Source organism: Podarcis pityusensis, assembly GCF_964106645.2.
Source record: "Podarcis pityusensis genome assembly, chromosome: 10".
Taxonomy (NCBI): Eukaryota; Metazoa; Chordata; class Lepidosauria; order Squamata; family Lacertidae; genus Podarcis; species Podarcis pityusensis.
Window position 1 is genome coordinate 23,399,491 of NC_138035.1, and position 19,602 is coordinate 23,419,092.

At 45.3% G+C, this 19,602-nt stretch overlaps 1 protein-coding gene across 4 annotated transcripts in view; it reads left to right on the forward strand.

Annotated features, from left to right (window-relative positions):
* DENND2A (DENN domain containing 2A) overlaps positions 1–19,602 on the forward strand; it is a 66,707-nt gene that overhangs the window by 20,352 nt on the left and 26,753 nt on the right. For all 4 annotated transcript variants that reach the window (XM_081023964.1, XM_081023966.1, XM_081023965.1 and 1 more), the window contains exons 2-6: positions 7,474–7,572; positions 9,199–10,398; positions 12,495–12,622; positions 13,924–14,045; positions 18,781–18,978. In XM_081023964.1, coding sequence (XP_080880090.1) covers positions 7,487–7,572; positions 9,199–10,398; positions 12,495–12,622; positions 13,924–14,045; positions 18,781–18,978 — 1,734 coding nt within the window. In that variant the 5' untranslated portion in view covers positions 7,474–7,486. The remainder of the gene's footprint in view (positions 1–7,473; positions 7,573–9,198; positions 10,399–12,494; positions 12,623–13,923; positions 14,046–18,780; positions 18,979–19,602) is intronic.

Sequence of the window (19,602 nt, forward strand, 5' to 3'; positions counted from 1 at the left end):
GTGGAAGGAGTTTAGGGCTACCAGATGAGAGCTGAGCACCACTCCTGGTTTTCCTGTTAGCGTTTTGTCTTCTGCACATCCGTCTTCTACGTATAAACTTATTGTTGTCTCGAATGTCACTTTTTGTGTTTTGCGTAGTCTGATAACCTTGAAGCTTTGTTTTGTTTTGCTTTGTTTAAATTCCCTCTAGGAATCCTAAACGGTGACACAGTGTGTCTTCTTTAAGCATTTTGAAGTGGCTCAAACCTAAATAATGTATTATCTAAGCCCGTGGCTGTGGCTAGATATCTAAACACACATCCACTTATGACTGAGGTAGAGGATGCCATTTTCTTAACAAGTGAGTGGCATCAATTTGATACTTAACAAGGAGTAAAACTAGGAACGATGCCATCTTTTTCAAGGTGTGTGGGGTCTTCTATGTTGGATTTTGAAAATTCCCAAATAAATGGCTCTAATGTAATCTAAAGGTGAATAAATTGGTTATATTTCACACAAAAGAGTTCTTGGAAGGTTTAATTGAGAGGCTGCATAGTGCAGCTGTAAAACAGGAAAAATTCAAACAAGGAATTGGGTAAGAGAATAAGGATAAACCTTAATGCCATTTTACAATCTCTGTTGCATCATGGCTTTATCTAACATGCTAAGTATGGCTGTAGCTGCTGCCCCTCCATCCAAAAAATGCAAGATTGTGTGGAGATACAGAAATAGTGGTTTGGAGCATTTATTTTTTGGGTGGGGGGGACAGCTGGGGAAATGGACGTAGTTTTATAAAATGTTGCAGAGATAGCGCCTAATGGAAGGAGATGATTCTACCATTAATGAAAACAAACTATTTCTAAGCAAGACCTTACCTGGATATTAATTTTAATGGCAATGCTTGGAAATAGTTAATGGTGCAATAAAGGAACTGCTAGGAGGATGCTCTCAGTGAACACCAAGGCATGTCTACAATAGCATCCCTACACTGAATCAGGCCACCAATCTAACCGTTTTTACTAGAGCAATCAAACTGCAAAACAATCTTTTGCATATTTACTTAGAAGTAGGTCCCACTGTGTTCAATGGTTTTATTCCTGAGGAGAACATGCACACCTTTAACAAAGGTACTGAATGACAGACACATGAATAGCAGAATGCTCCATTCATATAATTCACATTCAGTTTCAGTAACATTTTGGTTATACTTTGCAGATATGTACCCTAACATCTTGGTATTCTTACCTCTCTATTTGTTGAGTAAAACTATTTGCATTCCCAACTAACTGTCAGTATGCTGTGCTGCTGTAACTATGACACCAGTAAAAACCTCTGTTTTGTAAGATGGGGAAAACTTAAAACCTGCAATCTTAGTTTCTCCAGGTGTCTTTACTACTATTTATCTAGTGACTCATTTCTTTCTTTAGCTCAGTCACACACTACTGGCTTGTCTAACTGATCATTTTTTATAAGGATTATTGTGTGCATGTGAAATGCATGACCACGTATGGAGAACAGTATTTATTAGTATAAATATGGAGGAGGAGAGGAAATTTTTTGCAGTGAATACTGTGTTGACCATTTAGATCAGACCATCTAGAATAAAAGAATAAGCTGCTGTAATTTGAGGTTGGAAGACGTACAGCTTGTAAGAGTGTGGTTTCATTTCTGAAAATCTGCTTCATATTTGGACTTTTGCATATTATACGGGTGTGTTCCTTTCATTATGAATTTCTGCCTCTACTTCCCTGTCCTATTAACTTTGGGGTGGGGAATCCTTATATGAACTTAAGTTCAGAAAATGTAACTGCACTGGCTTCATTGAAAATTTAAGTGCAGAATCCACACAGAATTTCCTTTGAATTGTTCCCAGTGTTACTTTGCGTTACTTTGGATTACTTTGCACAAATAGAAGAAGAGAGAGCTCTTCCCCCAATATCAAGCCACATTTGATTTCTGAGAAACTTGGTGCAATTTGATGTACACAGATTCCTGCCTAATGAATTGCAGGCATTCACTTGGCCTGTCCTGGTTCCCCAAAAGTCCAGTTGTCCATCTTGATAGCAACCTGTTGCAAGTGTTTCTGGTGCAGATCTAACCTTGGAGTCTTAGAGCTTCTTTTTGACATAGCCTCCCGATTAGGGGAAAACCCTGTGTGGTTTGACTTTCTTTTTTCAGTGGCTCCTGTGGATTGCGGGGGTGGTGTGTGTGTGTGTTGCGTATGTCGGGATAGGAAGAAAGGAAGGAAGGGGGAACTGAAATTAGAAAAGGAGCCAAAGAGCGGCTGCTGGTGAAAGATGATTACAGCTCATTTCAAGGCCACTTCCTGCATGCCTATGATAGGACAGTAAACAAACGCCTCTTCGGAAGCACAGAAACGGGCAGGAACTAATGTGTGGAAGAGAAGGGTCACAGCAGGGTCTAACTTGGCCTGGCAAGAGGAAGCTCCAGATCACATGGCCCTGGGAATCTGTAGCCTTGTGTGCATGTGAGAGAGAGTTGAGCCGATTTTTTCTTCTTCATCCTTTCTACCATCCACCCTATAGATAAGCGATCTCGTTTTTTCTCCTGCCCTCTTCCTCCCATCCCCTTCTGGACAGTTGTGTGACAGTATCAGATGGCTGCTTTGTCCCCTTCCACATCCCTCCCAAGAATGCTTTGGGCATTCCTAAGTTCATTGTAATGGTGAGGGGCCTCCAGCCGGGACTTGACATCCTGCCCTCTCCCATTGCCAATTTATGGCCCATGAAAGTTAACCACAAGGCCAAACTCCGCTCCTGCTGTTTCTAGATCTCCCCAAGATGATGGGTGTCTCTGCCTTTCTCCTTCTGCCCTGGCCAGAGTTCTCCTTCTTTCCCCGCCATGCCAAACCCTCAGTCTCCTTCGGAAGATTTGTTACTTGAAGGCCCTTGGTCTTGTTTCGGAGCTTATACTCTTTCCAAAAACACCAGAGGCACATGCGCTCTCAAAATGGTGCTAGGTCCAGTGCTAAAGAGCTGGTGGAAATTATGCCTTGTGCATAGCAAATACCTTATCTCATTGGTTAAGGTTTTAGAGCTGCCTTCCCCAACCTGGTGCCTTCTGGATGCTTTGGACCACAATTCCCAGCCTGGCAGGTAGTTAAGGATGAGTGGTAGTCCAAAACATCTGGAGGACATCCTGTTGGAGAAGCTTGTTTTAGAGACGGCAGAGATGGAGAAGTTAATGAAGAGTATCTAGTGGGGGAATGGGCAGTCACTCCCCATTACAATGATGGAACATGAAGTCCCATCACACTTCATACTAACAAGAAACGTTTTCTCATAATTTTCCTTGCATTTCTAAAACGTAATGTTAAAATGCTCCATCCCATTGATGATCCCTTTTCACACATTGGAACAAAGCAGTTTGGGAGCTGCTAACCTGTAGTGTGCTCTCATACTGTTGGAGAGTATGTGGGGTGTGAATGAAGAAATATTGTGGGCCCTGCCTTTCTCCCAGCAGACTGCCAACTGTTTGAAGATGGGTCAGATGGTGGTGGGGAGAGAACCATGTCATCGGTCCCTCAGGTGTAGTAGCTTCATTCTTATATCCTCTCCAACTGGGTTCACTCCACAAGGAAGTGAATCATACACAACTTACATGCACAGAGGAGTTTCTGGGGCATCATGACAGAAATTGAACAAAACTGAAAGCTTCCTCTTTCAGTTTGGAGATGGTGTGTCCCTGACATGGTCATTCATTGTTTGCAGACTGCTCCATGGGTGTTGCTATGTCCCAGGTGCTTGTTGTACCTTATGTAGAATCATAGAATTGTAGAGTTGGAATGTATCCCAAGAGCCACCTGGACCAGCCCCCTGCAAGGCAGAAACTACAGCTGAAGAACCCCTGACGGATGGCCGTCCAACCTCTGTTTAAAAGCCTCCCATGAAGGAGAGTCCACCATCTTCCAAAGTAGTCTGTTCCACGGTCAAATAGCTCTTACTGTCAGACAGTCTCTTCCTCTTTCTTTCAGTGCATCTAGGCAGCAGAGGTTCCAAGTAGACTGGGCCTTTGAATGGGTGAGAATAATCTGCTCTGATCCTCCTTTGCTTGATTGGGCTAATATAGTGGCCGGAGAAACTGAGCTGTAAATTAGGAAGTCCCTGATTCAGAGCTCTAGTGTGTGATCCCTAGGAAGGTGGCTTTAGGCATACCATTCCCCTCTCAGCCTTAGCCACCTCCATTTGTTGCACTGGGAGATAATAATATTAACTTGCCTTGCAGGGTTGTTGTAAAGATTACAACAAGACAACGCACATGAAACATGCTGAATGCTTGAAAATACACCACACAAGTGTTAAGTTATTGTTACGTTGATCTGGTGCCGTGTCATAGCCCAGTGGTAGAGCACCTGCTTTGCATTCAGAAGTCCCAGATTCAATCCCTGGCATTTCCAGATAGGGTTGGGAATGTCTGCTGCGTGAAACCTAGAGAACTGCTGACAGTCAGTGTAAAGGTAAATGACCCCTGGATGGTTAAGTCCAGTCAAAGGCGACTATGGGGTTGCGGTGCTCAGTGGCGAAACACTGGGAATGGCGTACATCCGGGGGCATGGCTGGCACGCATCCCAGGGGGTGGGGCATGTCACCTGCGGGGGGGGCGTGGCGAGTGTCAAGCGGTGAGTGTTCTGGGGCATGAGCGGCGAGTGTCCGAGCGGCGAGTGCCAAGCGTCCCGGGGTGGGGGCGACCATGATGGCACCCCCCAATGGCACTCAGGATGCACCGCCCCCCCCCACTTCGTCTGCCACTGGCAGTACTGATCTCGCTTTCAGGCCAAGGGAGCTGGTGTTTGTTCACAGACAGCTTTCCGGGTCATGTGTCCAGCATGACTAAACTGCTTCTGGTGCGACAGAACACCATGACGGAAACCAGAGCATGCGGAAACGCCGTTTACCTTCCCGCTACAGCAGTACCTATTTATCTACTTGCACTGGCATACTTTCGAACGGCTTGGTTGGCAGGAGCTGGGACAGAGCAACAGGAGCTTACCCCGTCACAGGGATTCGAACCACCGACCTTCTGATAGGCAAGCTCAAGAGGCTCAGTGGTTTAGACCGCATAACCAACTGAGCTACATCCCATAAATTTCATTTTCTTCTTATCCTCTTCTCCAACCCCCATTCCAAATCTTGGACTCCCATAAATGAAGCTGCTATTTCTGTTGTATACACATAAGTGAGAAGAACTGCTAACTATACTTCTTTTTTTCCTGCCAGGCTCTGTCCATGGCAGGGTTGCTTCTAACAAATTTCCAAAGTGGACAGACGCCAGAGGCTTTGGGTTATTTTTTTCTTTCTTTCTCTTCTTCAAGAAGTATTGTGTAAGAGACAATGCGCTCCCCCCCCCCCCCACCATGGAAAGCTTTTTTTCTTTTTTCTTTAGCTCACTGGCTTTGTATAATGCTGTCTTAAGACGTAATGAGAGATCAGGGGGTGGGAGAGAGGAGAGGGGCTTCTTAAAGGCCCAGAGCTACTTTTGAAAGCAAGTAAATTCTCCTTTCCCCACAATTTCATTGAATATAGTACAGAAGCACACTCACCTGCAGGACCCCCCCCCCCACAAAAAAAAACCTTATCTGAAATTGCTTTGGAAAGAAAAATGAACAGTGACCTGAGCAGCCCTTCATTAGAAGATCCTTCTTATTCATTCTTGGCCTGAACAGCCCTGTGGCTGATGTTCTGTTGCCCTGGGAATACGTTTGGCTCATTAGGAGCCTTTCTGCCTGATCAGTCTGCTGTGTGATTAAATGTGTGTTAATTCCTCCTAGTTGGCAGCAGGTCACCAGAGGGCTGTCCTCCCACTTGTGGCGCTGCACTTCCAAAGCACAATCTTTTTGTACACCTGGAGTGGGGTAGAGAATTGGTTTGCTTCAGCTCTATGGAGTGGAGCGCATTTGCACCAAAGCCTTGAGCACCAAATGGTTACGGTTTGCATTGCAATTAGAGGCAGGCAATGCCGCAGCTACCCCTGCTGTTTTAAGAGTTTTTAAATGTTACTTTCAATGGCTTGGGGACCTGTGCCTTCCTCTTACGGTGTCGGGCTAGTCACTCGCTCTCAGCCAAATCTCCCTTGCAGGGATGTTGTGGTGATAAAGTGCGTGAGAAGAAGAGAACCACGTGTGTCATCTTGAGCTCCTTGGAGGAAAGACGAATAGAAATGTAACCAATTATTTTACAGTGGTACCTCTGGATGCGAACAGGATCCGTTCCGGAGCCCTGTTTGCATCCAGAAGCGAATGCAACTCGCGTCTGCGTGTGCGCGGGTCGCGATTCGCCATTTCTGCTCATGCACGTGATGTCATTTTGACCATCTGCGCATGCGTGAGCGGTGAAACCCGGAAGTAACGTGCTCCGTTACTTCCGGGTCGCCGCAGCACGCAACCTGAAAATACTTATCCCGAAGCTACTTCAACCCAAGGTATGACTGTACTTCTCCTGCTTACGGTTTTTAAGTGGAAGCAAACATCTGGACTTTTATTTTGCTTCCCTGGCCCTAATCCAACAGTGCTCATAGCATTTTGTATGAATTTTTTTAAAAAAGGCATTTTAAAAATTCGGTGGGTTTTTAAATCTGCGTGCTCACTCTCTGCACTACTTCCAATCAAAGAAAAATTTGGGGCAACCGACTAAAGTTAAATGTGAGCCCTGCAGCTTTTCCCATCCCCTCCTGATTCAGTCACTAAAATGCACTTGTGTCCCACTTTCAGCCATCAAAGCAGAAAGGCTTCAGGAGCTATATTTATGTTGAGAGTGACATTTGGATGTCGAAGGATGTCAAAGCATTGCTGTGGTTTGAATGCATACTACCGCTTGGACAGATAGTATTCCTTGAGTCTACGGTATTTTAATGGGTTTACTTGGCAAGGCAAGCTATGCAAATGTTGGCAGCATGTGAAGAATATGTAGACTCCTCCGGGTAAGGAGTTCTGGATTTATCCCTGGAAGAATTGCGTTGTTGCTTTAGTGCTACAACTACTTCTATCTTTTAAATTTAGCTTCTTTTAAAGTTTTTCAACAAAAGCTTGTTCATTTAGTGGCTTTGACTGGGATCATCATCTGGCTTTCCATTTACTGAAACATTTGCTTCCCTTTGTCCGAGCAAGCTAAAAGCACTGAAATAAAAAATAAAAGCTAAACGATTTACTGGCCACTTGTTCATTGCAGCCAGACTGACATTGCCCAAACACTGGAGAGACTTATAATGTGTGCTATTGGACTACAGGTGTGATATTTAGCCCTCATGGAAATAGTGACCCAAAATGATATTTCTTCATGGTATTAAGAAAATCAAATAATTTTTTTATGTTAGCAATAAGGACCAGAGTAAGAATCCATTGTCCTATTATGCTAGAATTTGGAATGCATGACGCTGTATTGTTTGTTTTTTTATTTACACACACACAACTTTATTGCAGTCCATAGACCCATTATGACTGTACTTGATGTGTTTTTCTGATTTTTTTCCTCCTCCTAGGTAGACTGCAGCCATGCCATGTGCTGACACAATGACAGCGAACACAGTCGCCGGCGTGAGCATCAAGCCTAAGACCAGTGTTTGCAACGCTATTGAGAGGTGGGTAATTTTTAACGTCCCTTTCAAAGTGACTTCTAAGGAGTGTAAGGAAAGAAATGATGACATCTCTTTGGTTCTAAATTGTGCTTCTGAAATGAGAACAGTTTGAGTAGTTGCCCCTCACTTCCCAGCTTTTCTGAACTGGAGACAAGCAGTGTGAGCCTAAATACACGTAGCTGGGAGTAAGACCTCTGCACTTAGCTCAGTGGTAACACATCTGCCTTGCATGAAGAAAACTCAGGGCGAAGTTTTGAACTGGGGTAGAACATGAAAAACTTTGCATAGCCACTTCTGCAATTGTCATGGCAGGTTGTTGTATCTACAGATGCTGGCGATTGGACCAGAGATCTTTTCCTTGCAAAGCGAATGTCCTACCACTGAGCTTTGGCCCTTCTGCTTTGCTGCATCCCTCCTTCGTAGGTGTGCTAGATGTCAAATGTTTTGGTTTTTTTAATTACATGCACTTTTCGGTGACATGTTCTGTTGACTTGACTTCTGTTTATAAAGTGGGTAGAGGTTAATTTTAGTATCTGTCAGTGATGGTAGCTGCTCCCCATGTTTATTGTCTTATTGTCACTGTAAATAGCCCTGGAGATACCACTATGGAGATGAAAAGTTGGGTAGTAAGGTTTTTTATAAGTAAAATACATGGCAGGAATAGCTGGGAGAGAGGAAGCAGCTGGTTCATAATGTGTATATGGCCTGCTGTACCCCTTAAGCTAGGGATGCAGGTGGCACTGTGGGCTAAACCACAGAGCCTAGGGGCTTGCCGATTGGAAGGTCCATGGTTTGAATCCCCGCGACGGGGTGAGCTCCTGTTGCTCGGTCCCTGCTCCTCCCAACCTAGCAGTTCGAAAGGAAGTGCAAGTAGATAAATAGGTACCACTCTGGCAGAAAGGTAAACGTCGTTTCCGTGCTGCTCTGGTTCGCCAGAAGCAGCTTAGTCATGCTGGCCACATGACCCGGAAGCTGTACGCCGGCTCCCTCGGCCAGTAAAGCGAGATGAGCCCCGCAACTCCAGAGTCGGCCATGACTGGACCCAATGGTCAGGGGTCCCTTTACCTTTACCTTTACCCCTTAAGCTAGCTGCACACAGTGTACTGCTATAGCAATACCTTTTTTTTTTTAGCAAGCTTGTGGAAAGGTTTTGAACATGCGCTACACAAAATGGGATTCTGTTGATCTGAAGAACCCACTTAAAGTCTCAAAACACAGGCTCACATTAGTGCAGAGATGGGAGGGAGATGCAGAATGAAATTGGATGATTAAGATTTTTAGATGAGTGAGGTAAAGATGCAGCTGGATTTACTGCAGCCTGGCACTCTCCAGATGTTTTGTACTTTTGCAACCCTCATCAGCTTCAGGCAGCACAGCTGTGCTGGCTTGGGCTAATGGGAGTTGTTGTCCAAAACATTTGGAGGATGCCTGGTCGATGAAGGTTGTTTTAGTGAGGAAAGGGGGTGGGAGTACACAAGTGCAAGTCTTTCAAGGGAAAAGTAAAGGCAGAGAGAGGAGAGCAAACCTATGAAGATTTCAGGAAGGTTAAGAGTTATACTATGACCAAACAGAGAGCGAGGAATGTGGAGGTAAAGTTCCTCTGCCAATTTTTCTACCTTCATTTCATAGGAGCAGGTTTAAAAGTCTAAATAATACAACCACAAAAGCAGACCTTTGGTGCAGGCCTTCAAAGAGGAAGTGCTCAGAGACTGTTACCATCACGCCCAAACTGGTACAGAAAGCAGAGCCATCTCCTGTGGTAGAGAGCACACTGAAGGCGCTGGAGAACTTGATGTTGGATCCGAGGATAGACTGCATTCAGCAGAACATGCTCAGTCCCAAGATGATCATTGGCGACCCTTCTGTAGAACTAAACATCCGAGAAAGCAGCAAGATTATAAGGAAGCAACTGGGAGGTGCTCCAAGCCTGCGGGCTGTTGGGAAAGCAAGTTTGAAAAGCAAGCCTTCGAGTATCAAGGACAAGATTTCGGAGTGGGAAGGCAAGAAGGAAGCTCTGTCTCCTGCCTTGGCGTGGAAGGAGGAAGAGCAAGGAGTTAAAGAGGAGCTCAGTTCGTTTTTGGGCGCGGTGGAGAAGATGACCAGGGAAAATGCAGCGGTGAGGGACGTGGACGCCAAGAGGCTTGTAAACTGGCAGCTGGAATGCAAAGGCGCAAGCAAAGAGAACGAGAGGAGAATCGGGGTGCTGAAATGTGTTGGGGAGAGGAAAGCAGACATGAAGCTGAAGGAAGATGAACCCGCATACAACACTGGCAGGAGCACCGAGTTGAAGGAAGGGAAGAAAGAGGTCCAGAAGGAGAACGTGTCTGTCCTGAGTCAGGTCAAGAAGCTGGAGCAGGCCTTGAAGGGAGGAGCATCGGCAGAGCTGCAGCCCCAGTTGCCAGGTACTTACTATTCCCCGCACTGCCTGCAAGAGAAGGCGGACGAGGGGCAGAGTCCCTCTGAAGGCCAGGAAAGCCGGACGGAGCTCGGGAAACGGCTTCTCAGCTGGGACTCCGAAGCTGGTGAGCCTATCTTTGGGACTCTGGAAGAGGTGAAAGCGTCCCGTGCAAAATGCAAGCCCGGGAATGAGGAAAATGTCTACACAGAGCCAGGATTGCTTGATAAGAAGCCTTTTATCAATCCGCTGCCCAAGCCTCGGCGGACTTTCAAGCACGAGGGCGAAGAGGGATGGATTCCGCCAGTTAGGAATAAGCGAAATTTGCCCCCTCTGCCTTCTATTCCACCTCCTCCCCTCCCTTCTTCACCCCCTCCTTCGGCCGTCAGCAGAAGACTGAGGAATGGGAAGCATAAGGCGAACACGGATCACAGGTATCATTCCTACTTTTTGTTTTAAACTGCTGAATATGGAATTCTTCATATAAGTCCTACATCCAATATGTGTTGATTCCTTTCAAACTGTTGGCCAGGTATGTGTTTTCCTCATTTGATAATGGTCAGCATTTTGATGTGGCTCGATGCAGCCAAAAAGCTTGGGGTTCAATTCCGATCAGAATTGGCTTGCTGCGTGCCAAGACTGATTTTCTGCTAGACTTCACTGTGTGCAAGAAAACCTACATGGGGGAGAGAGGGGGAGGGAAATAGAGCATAAATTGGAGAACCAGTTTATATGGTGAATCGCTAGTTTGCTTTGAGGGAGAGTTTGGCAAGGGATTGAGTGGCACACACTCTGCTTTTGTTTGTAAACTGATGGAAAGAGAGGACTCAGTGCGTTTTTCCCTCTTTGAAGTTTCATGCATATGAACTTCTCAAGCAGCGGTGGTTGATCTGTGACCCTCCAGATGTTCTTGGACTCCCAGCTTCCACCAGCCCCAATAGTCAGCAACAAGAGGAGTTTCATTCCAACAAGATCTGGAGGGCAACAGGGTTAGTCCAATGCCCCCAAACCCAAGGTGACTATTTAGCCTGGCATTGTGTATCTTGACTGACAGAGGCTGCCCAAGGATTTAGGCCAGGTATGGGAAACCTTTGCTCATCTAGAGGTTGCTGAGCTGCAGCTGTGATCTTCCCTGGCCCTTGGCCACACTTGCTGGGGCTGATGGGAGTTGTAATTCAGCAACATCTAGGACCAAAAGAATCCTACACCTGTTTTAGCAGAACTGTGCAGAGGCCTCTCTCTGCCTATCTGAGATCCAGCCTATATTTGAACTTAACCCCCTTGAGGCTGGAGATGTGTTGCGTAACCCTTGCTTTTCTAGCTGCTCCCTCCTTGCTCCTACCACCTAAACCCCAGACCCCAGTGTAACTTGGAGACACAGATCCTGCTGAAACCAGTTCATTGGGGGAGGGGGTGATTTCCAGTGTGGGACGGGGGAGGAAAGCAGTTGGCAAGGGAAGGGCTATTTATAGTGGGTAACTCAGTCAGTAGAGCCTGAGACTTAATCTCAGGGCCCTGGATTTGAGCCCCACATTGGGCATTGCAGGGGGTTGAACCAGATGATCCTCGTGGTCCTTTCAAATTCTGTGATTATATTCTATTACCTATTATGTGCAACAAAAGGGCTATAGTTAACATGATGGTCGATGGTGCAATCTGTAATTTTGCCTTCAGCCCAGAAGGGTTGAGGGCCTCTAAACTAGGCCACTCCTAGAAGTAAGGAACCATTTAACTCCATGGCTCTCCAACAGTTAAGCAGGTTTTTGTAAAGAGATGCAAGCTCCTCCCTGACCTTTCCTGATCCAGTATTGGTCTGCATCACAGCTAAAGCACAGAGCAGACTCAAGTGCATCAAATTGACCTATGTTCGTTTTATGTTAGCTTGCCCATCAACATACATGGCATTTCACTAAAGTACCAAGAAGATGGGTCCCTTCCCTGAGAAGTTAGCAGTCTAAATACACCTAGGAGGCAACCGGGAAGAAATGGAGGCAGAGTAAATAGACAAACCAAGTGGATGTATTTCATTGAGTATGCAGACTAATGTACCAAAGGCTTCAAGACACATTTAGATTTGGGGAAGTGACTTGAAGGAATGGAAAGAGGTGGCATCATGCAGGTGTTCTGAGAGGCAGTTCCAAGTGCATAGAAGAACAAGGGAGAAGGAGCAGAATCTTTTGGGTGAACAAGAGATCTTTGAGTGGTGGAGCTCAAGGAGGAAAGATGTGCCAGGATATAAGAATGGAGAGATGTGGGGATCATGGGTGGCTCATAACTATCAACCCACCCTTCATCCTAGGACAGGTTACAACAGTTAAAACACAATGTTGAAAACAGTTTATAACAATTTAAGATCACAGAAATTAGATCTACAGTATCTGGGGGGCGGGGAACCTTTACAGTCGTGGTTTAACATGAGACAAATGTGTGAAGATGCAGTTCCTACCCTGCTGACTGAACCTGTAAATAGTATTTCATATGTCAACTTATTAAAAGCTGTGCTTCTCTCTCTACCCCACAAATGCCACAGGAAGTCCTATGAGTTTGAAGATTTGTTGCAGTCCTCTTCCGAGAATGGCCGGGTAGATTGGTATGCCCAGACCAAGCTGGCCCTAACGCGCACTTTATCAGAGGAAAATGTCTATGAAGATATTTTAGGTAGGCATTTGGGTAGCAGAGGCAGGTGATGGCCAACTTTGAGTGGGCAGCCTGATATTTAAGACCTAAGTAGTTAAATCTCAGGGACGCGCATGGCGCTGTGGGTAAAACCTCAGTGCCTAGTACTTGCCGATCGTATGGTCGGCAGTTCGAATCCCCACGGCGGGGTGAGCTCCCATCTTTCGGTCCCAGCTCCTGCCCACCTAGCAGTTCGAAAGCACTCTTAAGTGTAAGTAGATAAATAGGTACCGCTTTATAGCGGGAAGGTAAACGGCGTTTCCGTGTGCTGCGCTGGCTCGCCAGAGCAGCTTCGTCACGCTGGCCACGTGACCCGGAAGTGTCTGCGGACAGCGCTGGCTCCCGGCCTCTTAAGTGAGATGAGCGCACAACCCTAGAGTCGGACACGACTGGCCCGTATGGGCAGGGGTACCTTTACCTTTTAGTTAAATCTCAGTTCATTTGATCTCCTAACTTTATGTTAAAGTCTATTTTAGAGCAGCCAGAATTTAGGGCAGTGTTCTGTTAGAAGTAGTTGTTGTGTGTGTAACGAGTGGGGTGTGTGTGTTGGGGGGCGGGGGGGACGAGACGGGGTTCCTGTTGAAGCTCAGAATTGCCTTGCCAGCAGAAATCATGTACATTACAAGATTACAACACGGGCACTATATTTCGACTAGTAATAGAAAAGTAGTAAGAGCAGAAGAATATATATTGACAATTATAACATTGCATGTACATAACATATCTAAAAGGGTATATGCACTCACACACACGGCATAGATTATGTTGGATGTTTATGTTACTCCCCAGCTAAAAGATGATCCAAAAGTGATACACTAGATCTGATGCTGTTGCGGAGTAGTTAATGGGGTTTGAGTGAATTGTTCATGTTTGTCTTGCATTTGAAGTACCGGCCACAATCCAAGGCAGAGGAGTGGAGATTAATAGACTTAAGCACACTTGACTCTGTGTGTTGGATTGTGGCCATAGTATATTGAAGCACTGGACGTCAGTGCTTCCAGGTTGTTTGTACAGTTGCTCAACATACATAAATTCAGCAGGTGAAGATTTTCCATGCATAGAGTTTAAGCAATGGCGGGGGAGAAGCTTCACATACTTTGCAACATGCTAAACCGTCCAATGATAAATCTTCCGGTTGCCCGTAGTGGGTGGGAAAAGACTAGCTGGACCTCGATCTTAAAAGCACTGATCTGGTAAAGGCAGCACCCAAGTTCTCCTTGAGCTGCTGAAAGGCTCACAGTGTTGTGTGCTGATTATCTGCTGCCTCTGGCTTCCTATTCCAGATCCACCAGCAAAAGAGAACCCCTATGAAGATATTGAGACAAATAGCCGCTGCTTGGGGAAGAAATGTGTCCTGAACTTCCAAGCGTCTCCTTCATCTTCGGTCCCTGGCACTCCCACAAAGGTATCCTGGTTTAACCAGTGTGACTTGAAAACCCAGTGCCCCAAAGTTATATGTTTTGGCTGGCATTGTGAAGGCAGAGTGGTGAGAAAATGGATGCCCTGCAGGGAACAAGATTACCGATTCACCCTCTGATGTGCTTTCCTGTCTTGGATTAACTCCCTGGTGTAGTTTACTTCATGCCCAATGAGTTCTGTGATGTTAAGAGAGAGAGAATTCCATGTCTCTTGAATCCTGATGGGTTCTGGGATGGTGCATTCTGGATTCCCTCTCACTGTGGGGTTTAATTGGCAGCCTTTAGCAGCCCACAGCCAAAGGCATGCAAGAACACTACAAGATCATATAAGAGACTGTGTTAATGTGGTTGGGAAGGAATGGTGCTAGGAAAATGGGACACAACACCCCTCCTTTTTTTAAACCTGTCGGCATTTCTCTTTGGCTACAAGCTGCCTAGCATCGATCTGAGGTCTCTAGGCTTCTAAGCACTTTGTTACAAAGCTGTGGGTTGTTTGCTCCTTTTTTGTCCCTTTTGGTGGGAATCATCCTATTTCTGCATTCTAATTCTACTGCTGTCTCAATTCTTACTCCTGTGACACTGCCATCTTTAATTTTTCTACCCTGCTTCACCAACAGCCTGGGGTTGTTATTGGCGGTGGTTGTTTTCTTTCTCTTTTTTAACTATTGGCAAAATATTGTTGTTGTTTAGTCGTTTAGTCGTGTCCGACTCTTCGTGACCCCATGGACCAGAGCACGCCAGGCACTCCTGTCTTCCACTGCCTCCCGCAGTTTAATCAAACTCATGCTGGTAGCTTCGAGAACACTGTTCAACCATCTCATTCTCTGTCGTCCCCTTCTCCTTGTGCCCTCCATCTTTCCCAGCATCAGGGTCTTTTCCAGGGAGTCTTCTCTTCTCATGAGGTGGCCAAAGTACTGGAGCCTCAGCTTCAGGATCTGTCCTTCCAGTGAGCACTCAGGGCTGATTTCCTTAAGAATGGAGAGGTTTGATCTTCTTGCAGTCCATGGGACTTTCAAGAGTCTCCTCCAGCACCATAATTCAAAAGCATCAATTCTTCGGCGATCAGCCTTCTTTATGGTCCAGCTCTCACTTCCATACATCACTACTGGGAAAACATCACTACTGGGGAAACAATTGGCAAAATAGTGGGCATAAAAGAGGAGTGGGCAGAAGGTGAATTGGGTTCTACTGGTAGATACCAGGGTGTGACTTATAGCAGATAAGCGAGAATTTCTGCAACCTCATTGTTTAACCATAGCAATGACACAAATTACCCCTTCCTTTATCATGCTGAAATACCAAAAGGGAGGGTCATCATTTTTGTGTGGAAGGACTGTGAGCAAAGGTCACTTCTGGGACTCAGGGCAAATTCCCAAGCTCATAATTTCAAAATTTTATGCGCCTGTCTTTTGCTCCTGGCTCTGGTTGGCGGATCTCCGTCTTCTTATAAAAACAAAAGCAGAAGTAGTTTTCACAAAGCTGAAGCCTGGCCGCCCTTGCCATAAAGTAGTAAAGTGAATGACCGACAGTAGAGCAAAAATGTGGGAAACCTTCCATTGGTACAGACAGCATAAGGGCACTTGGGAGCTGCCCTTGAACTGTTAAGTAGCAAGAGAGTCATGCTCTGCTGCAGCTGTGCTATTGCACTGACTTTTCTGGGAGTCCAGGAAATATGGGCACACAGGACACACCTGGGTGGAGTGTCTTGGAGCACATCGTAATAAGTTGTTGTCATCTAGGGAGCAAACTTTGTGTTGGGACGTGTCCTAATTCCTACCTGTCCTGTGGGTGATATATAGGAGTTGAACAGGGAAATGCAGACCTTCCTAGCTGCATGGGGAGAGGCAATCTGTTTCTCTTTGGGAATAAGCTGGCAATCACAGTCTCTGGTTTTGTTAAGTCTGGAGAAGAGACTCTGTTGAGCTCACTGCCAGTTGCAGGCTTGGGGTGGGGGGTGAGCTGCTGAGGAAACTGACCATGGCATCTAGCTCAGTGTCATTAACTCAAGGAGCTCCAGACCCCAGGCACATGGATCAGATTTAGAAACTGGACCCTGGATGAGTCAAAATAGAGATGTGCGGGTTGCCGGATGCCTTGCAACATAGTTTGATGTTGTTAAAGTGTGCTAGGTGCTGCACAGAGTGCAGCGGACACCCACAGTCTTTTCCAAAGTGTTTTAACTGAAGGGGTGGGGGATGGGAATCCTCTTGCACTAAAGATGAGGCTGAAGGCACAGCCAGGAGGGAGAAGTGGTGAGAAATTGAGAGCCCATCTCTGTTGCAAGCTTGTAAAAAGAGGCTTTGCAATACTGGTACTATTGTTACATATATGGATATGCGGTTCAAAGGAGTGGGAAGAGATGATTCCATACAAAATGTTTTCAAAGACCTGCCTTTCTTTAGCCTGGAAATGCCACCCATTGGATTGCAAAACAATCTTGTTATTGCAAAAAGGTATTGCTATTTCCCCAAAATGTTGAAAAAGTAGTCTTTTGTTTGTTTGCTTTCATTAACAAAGAAACCAAGTTAAGTACCCATAGCATTCATTGAGGTTTTTTTCCAGTTTGGCTGTCATCTTATAATAATTCTTCCCCGCTGCTGTTCCCCAGATTAAGATGAGGCTTGCTGTTCCCTCGGGTTTTGGGGTTTTGAGAATGGAAAGGAATAATTTCTGGAGCAGTTACCAGTACACAGAGAGCTTATTTATGCTCACACCAACCTTTCAACAGTTCCAAAGGTCGCTGAGTAAGTTTCATGGCTAAGCCAGGATTCCCATTTGGGTTTCCCATGTCGAAACCCAGGACTTGAACATCAGAAGACCCACAAACAGGTGCCAGACCACTCTATTATTACTGGGTAGAATCAATCGCTAAATGACAGGGTTAGGGAATGTAGCAATCCCTAAATATGCAACTTCAGGGCTGCTTAAACTTTTCTCTGAAGCAATTGTTAAATGGCCACAGCCTGACAGACTACTGGCCCGTGTTACTTTTGGTCCGATGTGGTACAGTAGCTCTTTCATTCTCCCATACAAATGACTTTGGTTGCTTGGTTTTGCTGGCTTTTTTTGTTGCTGCTGCTACAAGGCTTGCCAGCCTGCGTTGCACAAGCAAAAAGAGTTCTTTCTCCTATGAGGATGAGGCTCCGCTGTGAGTTTGTCACTATGCAGAATCAGAGTCTCTCCTATTATCTTGCTGGGCCTTCCTGTGAAAATCAAAATAACTGCTGAAATTTATTAGGCCAGAGATAATCTGCCAAGAAGTATTATAACTAACGTTTCTGCTTTGCCCGCTTGGGGTGGGAGTTAAGATAAATTTATTGTCATTGTCCGTATATACACAGTATACACAACAACGAAAATCAAACACCCACCCAAAGACCGGGTTCACATACACATTTGCACGTATCTCCAACACTCTCATCCTATTCAGACATAATCTATAAAAACATATCATACTCCAGAATGTAACATAACCTATTAAAAACATAACATAACCTAAAAACCTGTCTCATTCCTTCCTACTCCCTGCTTGCTATTTCTTGCAACTGGCCCTGAGATCATTATTTAGTGCAATCAGAGCTCTTGGATAGAAACTATTCAGAAGGCGTGTGGTTCGTGTTTTCATTGTCCTATATCTTCTGCCCGAAGGCAACAGTTCAAAGAAGTTGTGAGCAGGATGGGTGGGATCTCTCAGGATATTGTGTGACTTCTTCAAAGTGCGAGACGTGAAGATCTCATCCAGGGTTGGTAGTTGGAGCCCAATAACATTCTGGGCAATTTTAATTATTCTCTGTAAAGCTTTTTTATCCGTTTCAGAGCTGCTCCCATACCACGATAATATACTATAGGTTAAGACACTCTCAATGGTACTGTGATAATAGGACAGAAGTAGGTGCTGAGATAGATTCAGTCCCCTGAGCATTCTCAGGAAATACAACCTCCCCTGCACCTTCCTCACAACCATATTAATATTTGCAGTCCATGAGAGGTCCTCAGAGATGTAAATGCCCAGGTATTTAAAACTACCAACCCTCTCCACCTCCTCGCCATTTATGTGCAATGGTAAAAATACACTTTTCTTTCTCCTAAAGTCAATTATGAGTTCTTTGGTTTTTTTGGTGTTAAGCATAAGATTGTTTTCTTTACACCATTTAATTAACCCCTGTACTTCTTTCCTATAAGCAGTCTCATCGTTCTCACTAATGAGCCCCACCACTGTTGTATCATCCGCAAATTTGATGATTGTGTTGGACTTATACAGTGGGGTGCAATCAAATGTGTACAGGGAATAGAGAAAGGGACTTAGCACACATCCCTGAGGGGCTCCTGTGCTTAATACTAGAGTAGAAGAATAGTAAGGGCCCATTCTCACTGTCTGCGGCCTATCAGTCAGGAAATTCCTTACCCACAGACAGATCTTCTGATGTATACCCAAATTGGTCATTTTAAGAAATAACCTGTCTGGCAGAATTGTATTGAAGGCAGAACTGTAGTCCACAAACAACAGCCTTGCGTAGGTTCCCTGTCGTTCTAGATGACTCAGTACAGTATGGACAGCGATGGAAATAGCATCATCAGTAGATCTATTTCTTCTGTATGCAAACTGGAACTTTTGCCGTGGAGTAACTTTTGCCGTGGAGTTACTTTTGCCGTGGAGAAATGCTGCATCTCCAATTAAATGCTGCCGCCTGTTTTCCCCCTGTTCCTGTCTGGCCTCCGCAGCTGCTCTCCAAGCCCATCTTCTTTCGGCAGAATTCGGAACGGCGGAGTTTCAAGCTATTAGACATACGGAAATCAAACCGAGACGGGACATGTTCTCCTTCCAGAATCAGTCCCCCTTCCACCCCTAGTAGCCCTGACGATACTTTCTTCTCCTTGGGTGATACTCAAAATGGCAAGAGGAGGAGAAAAATTCCTAAGGTAACCTGCACAGACAATCTCTCTCTCTCTCTCGGTTGTTGTTTTTTTAGGGCAGGGGCAGGCAGATAGTGAAGACTGAGAATAAGCATATGGATATGATGTCATCAATCTTAACAGCATATGCTGAAGGGCTTGGAATTTTAATTTCTGTTCACTCCGTATGGGCCAGGCCAAAAACTTTATGGATCATTGTGAGATGAAGTAAATTTAAGTTGACTGCTATTGAAATAACTACCTGTTGTGGATGTAAAATGGATCACATGTTCCCCCTCCCCGCTTTGGGTTGAGCCAGTCTTGTGAAAGGATGTATGACTGATGTGCCTAAGCCAGAAGGTGGAGAACTGGTGGCTCTCCAGATGTTGGTAGGCTCCAATTCATATCAACTCCAGACAGCAAGGCCAATGGTCAGGGATGTTGGGAATTCTTCTCAGGCAACATCTGGAGAGCCACAAGTTCCCCATACCAGACCTAAGGTAAGAATCAAAGTTTGTGATGTATAAAGAAGGCCCTTGATCCATTACTTTAAGTCTAAATTGGAAGAAAATTACCTCCAAAGTAATAGCACATTCCAAATTAGTTATACAGGTTAAATGTACATTAAATAATATGTGCAGGAAGGTAAAA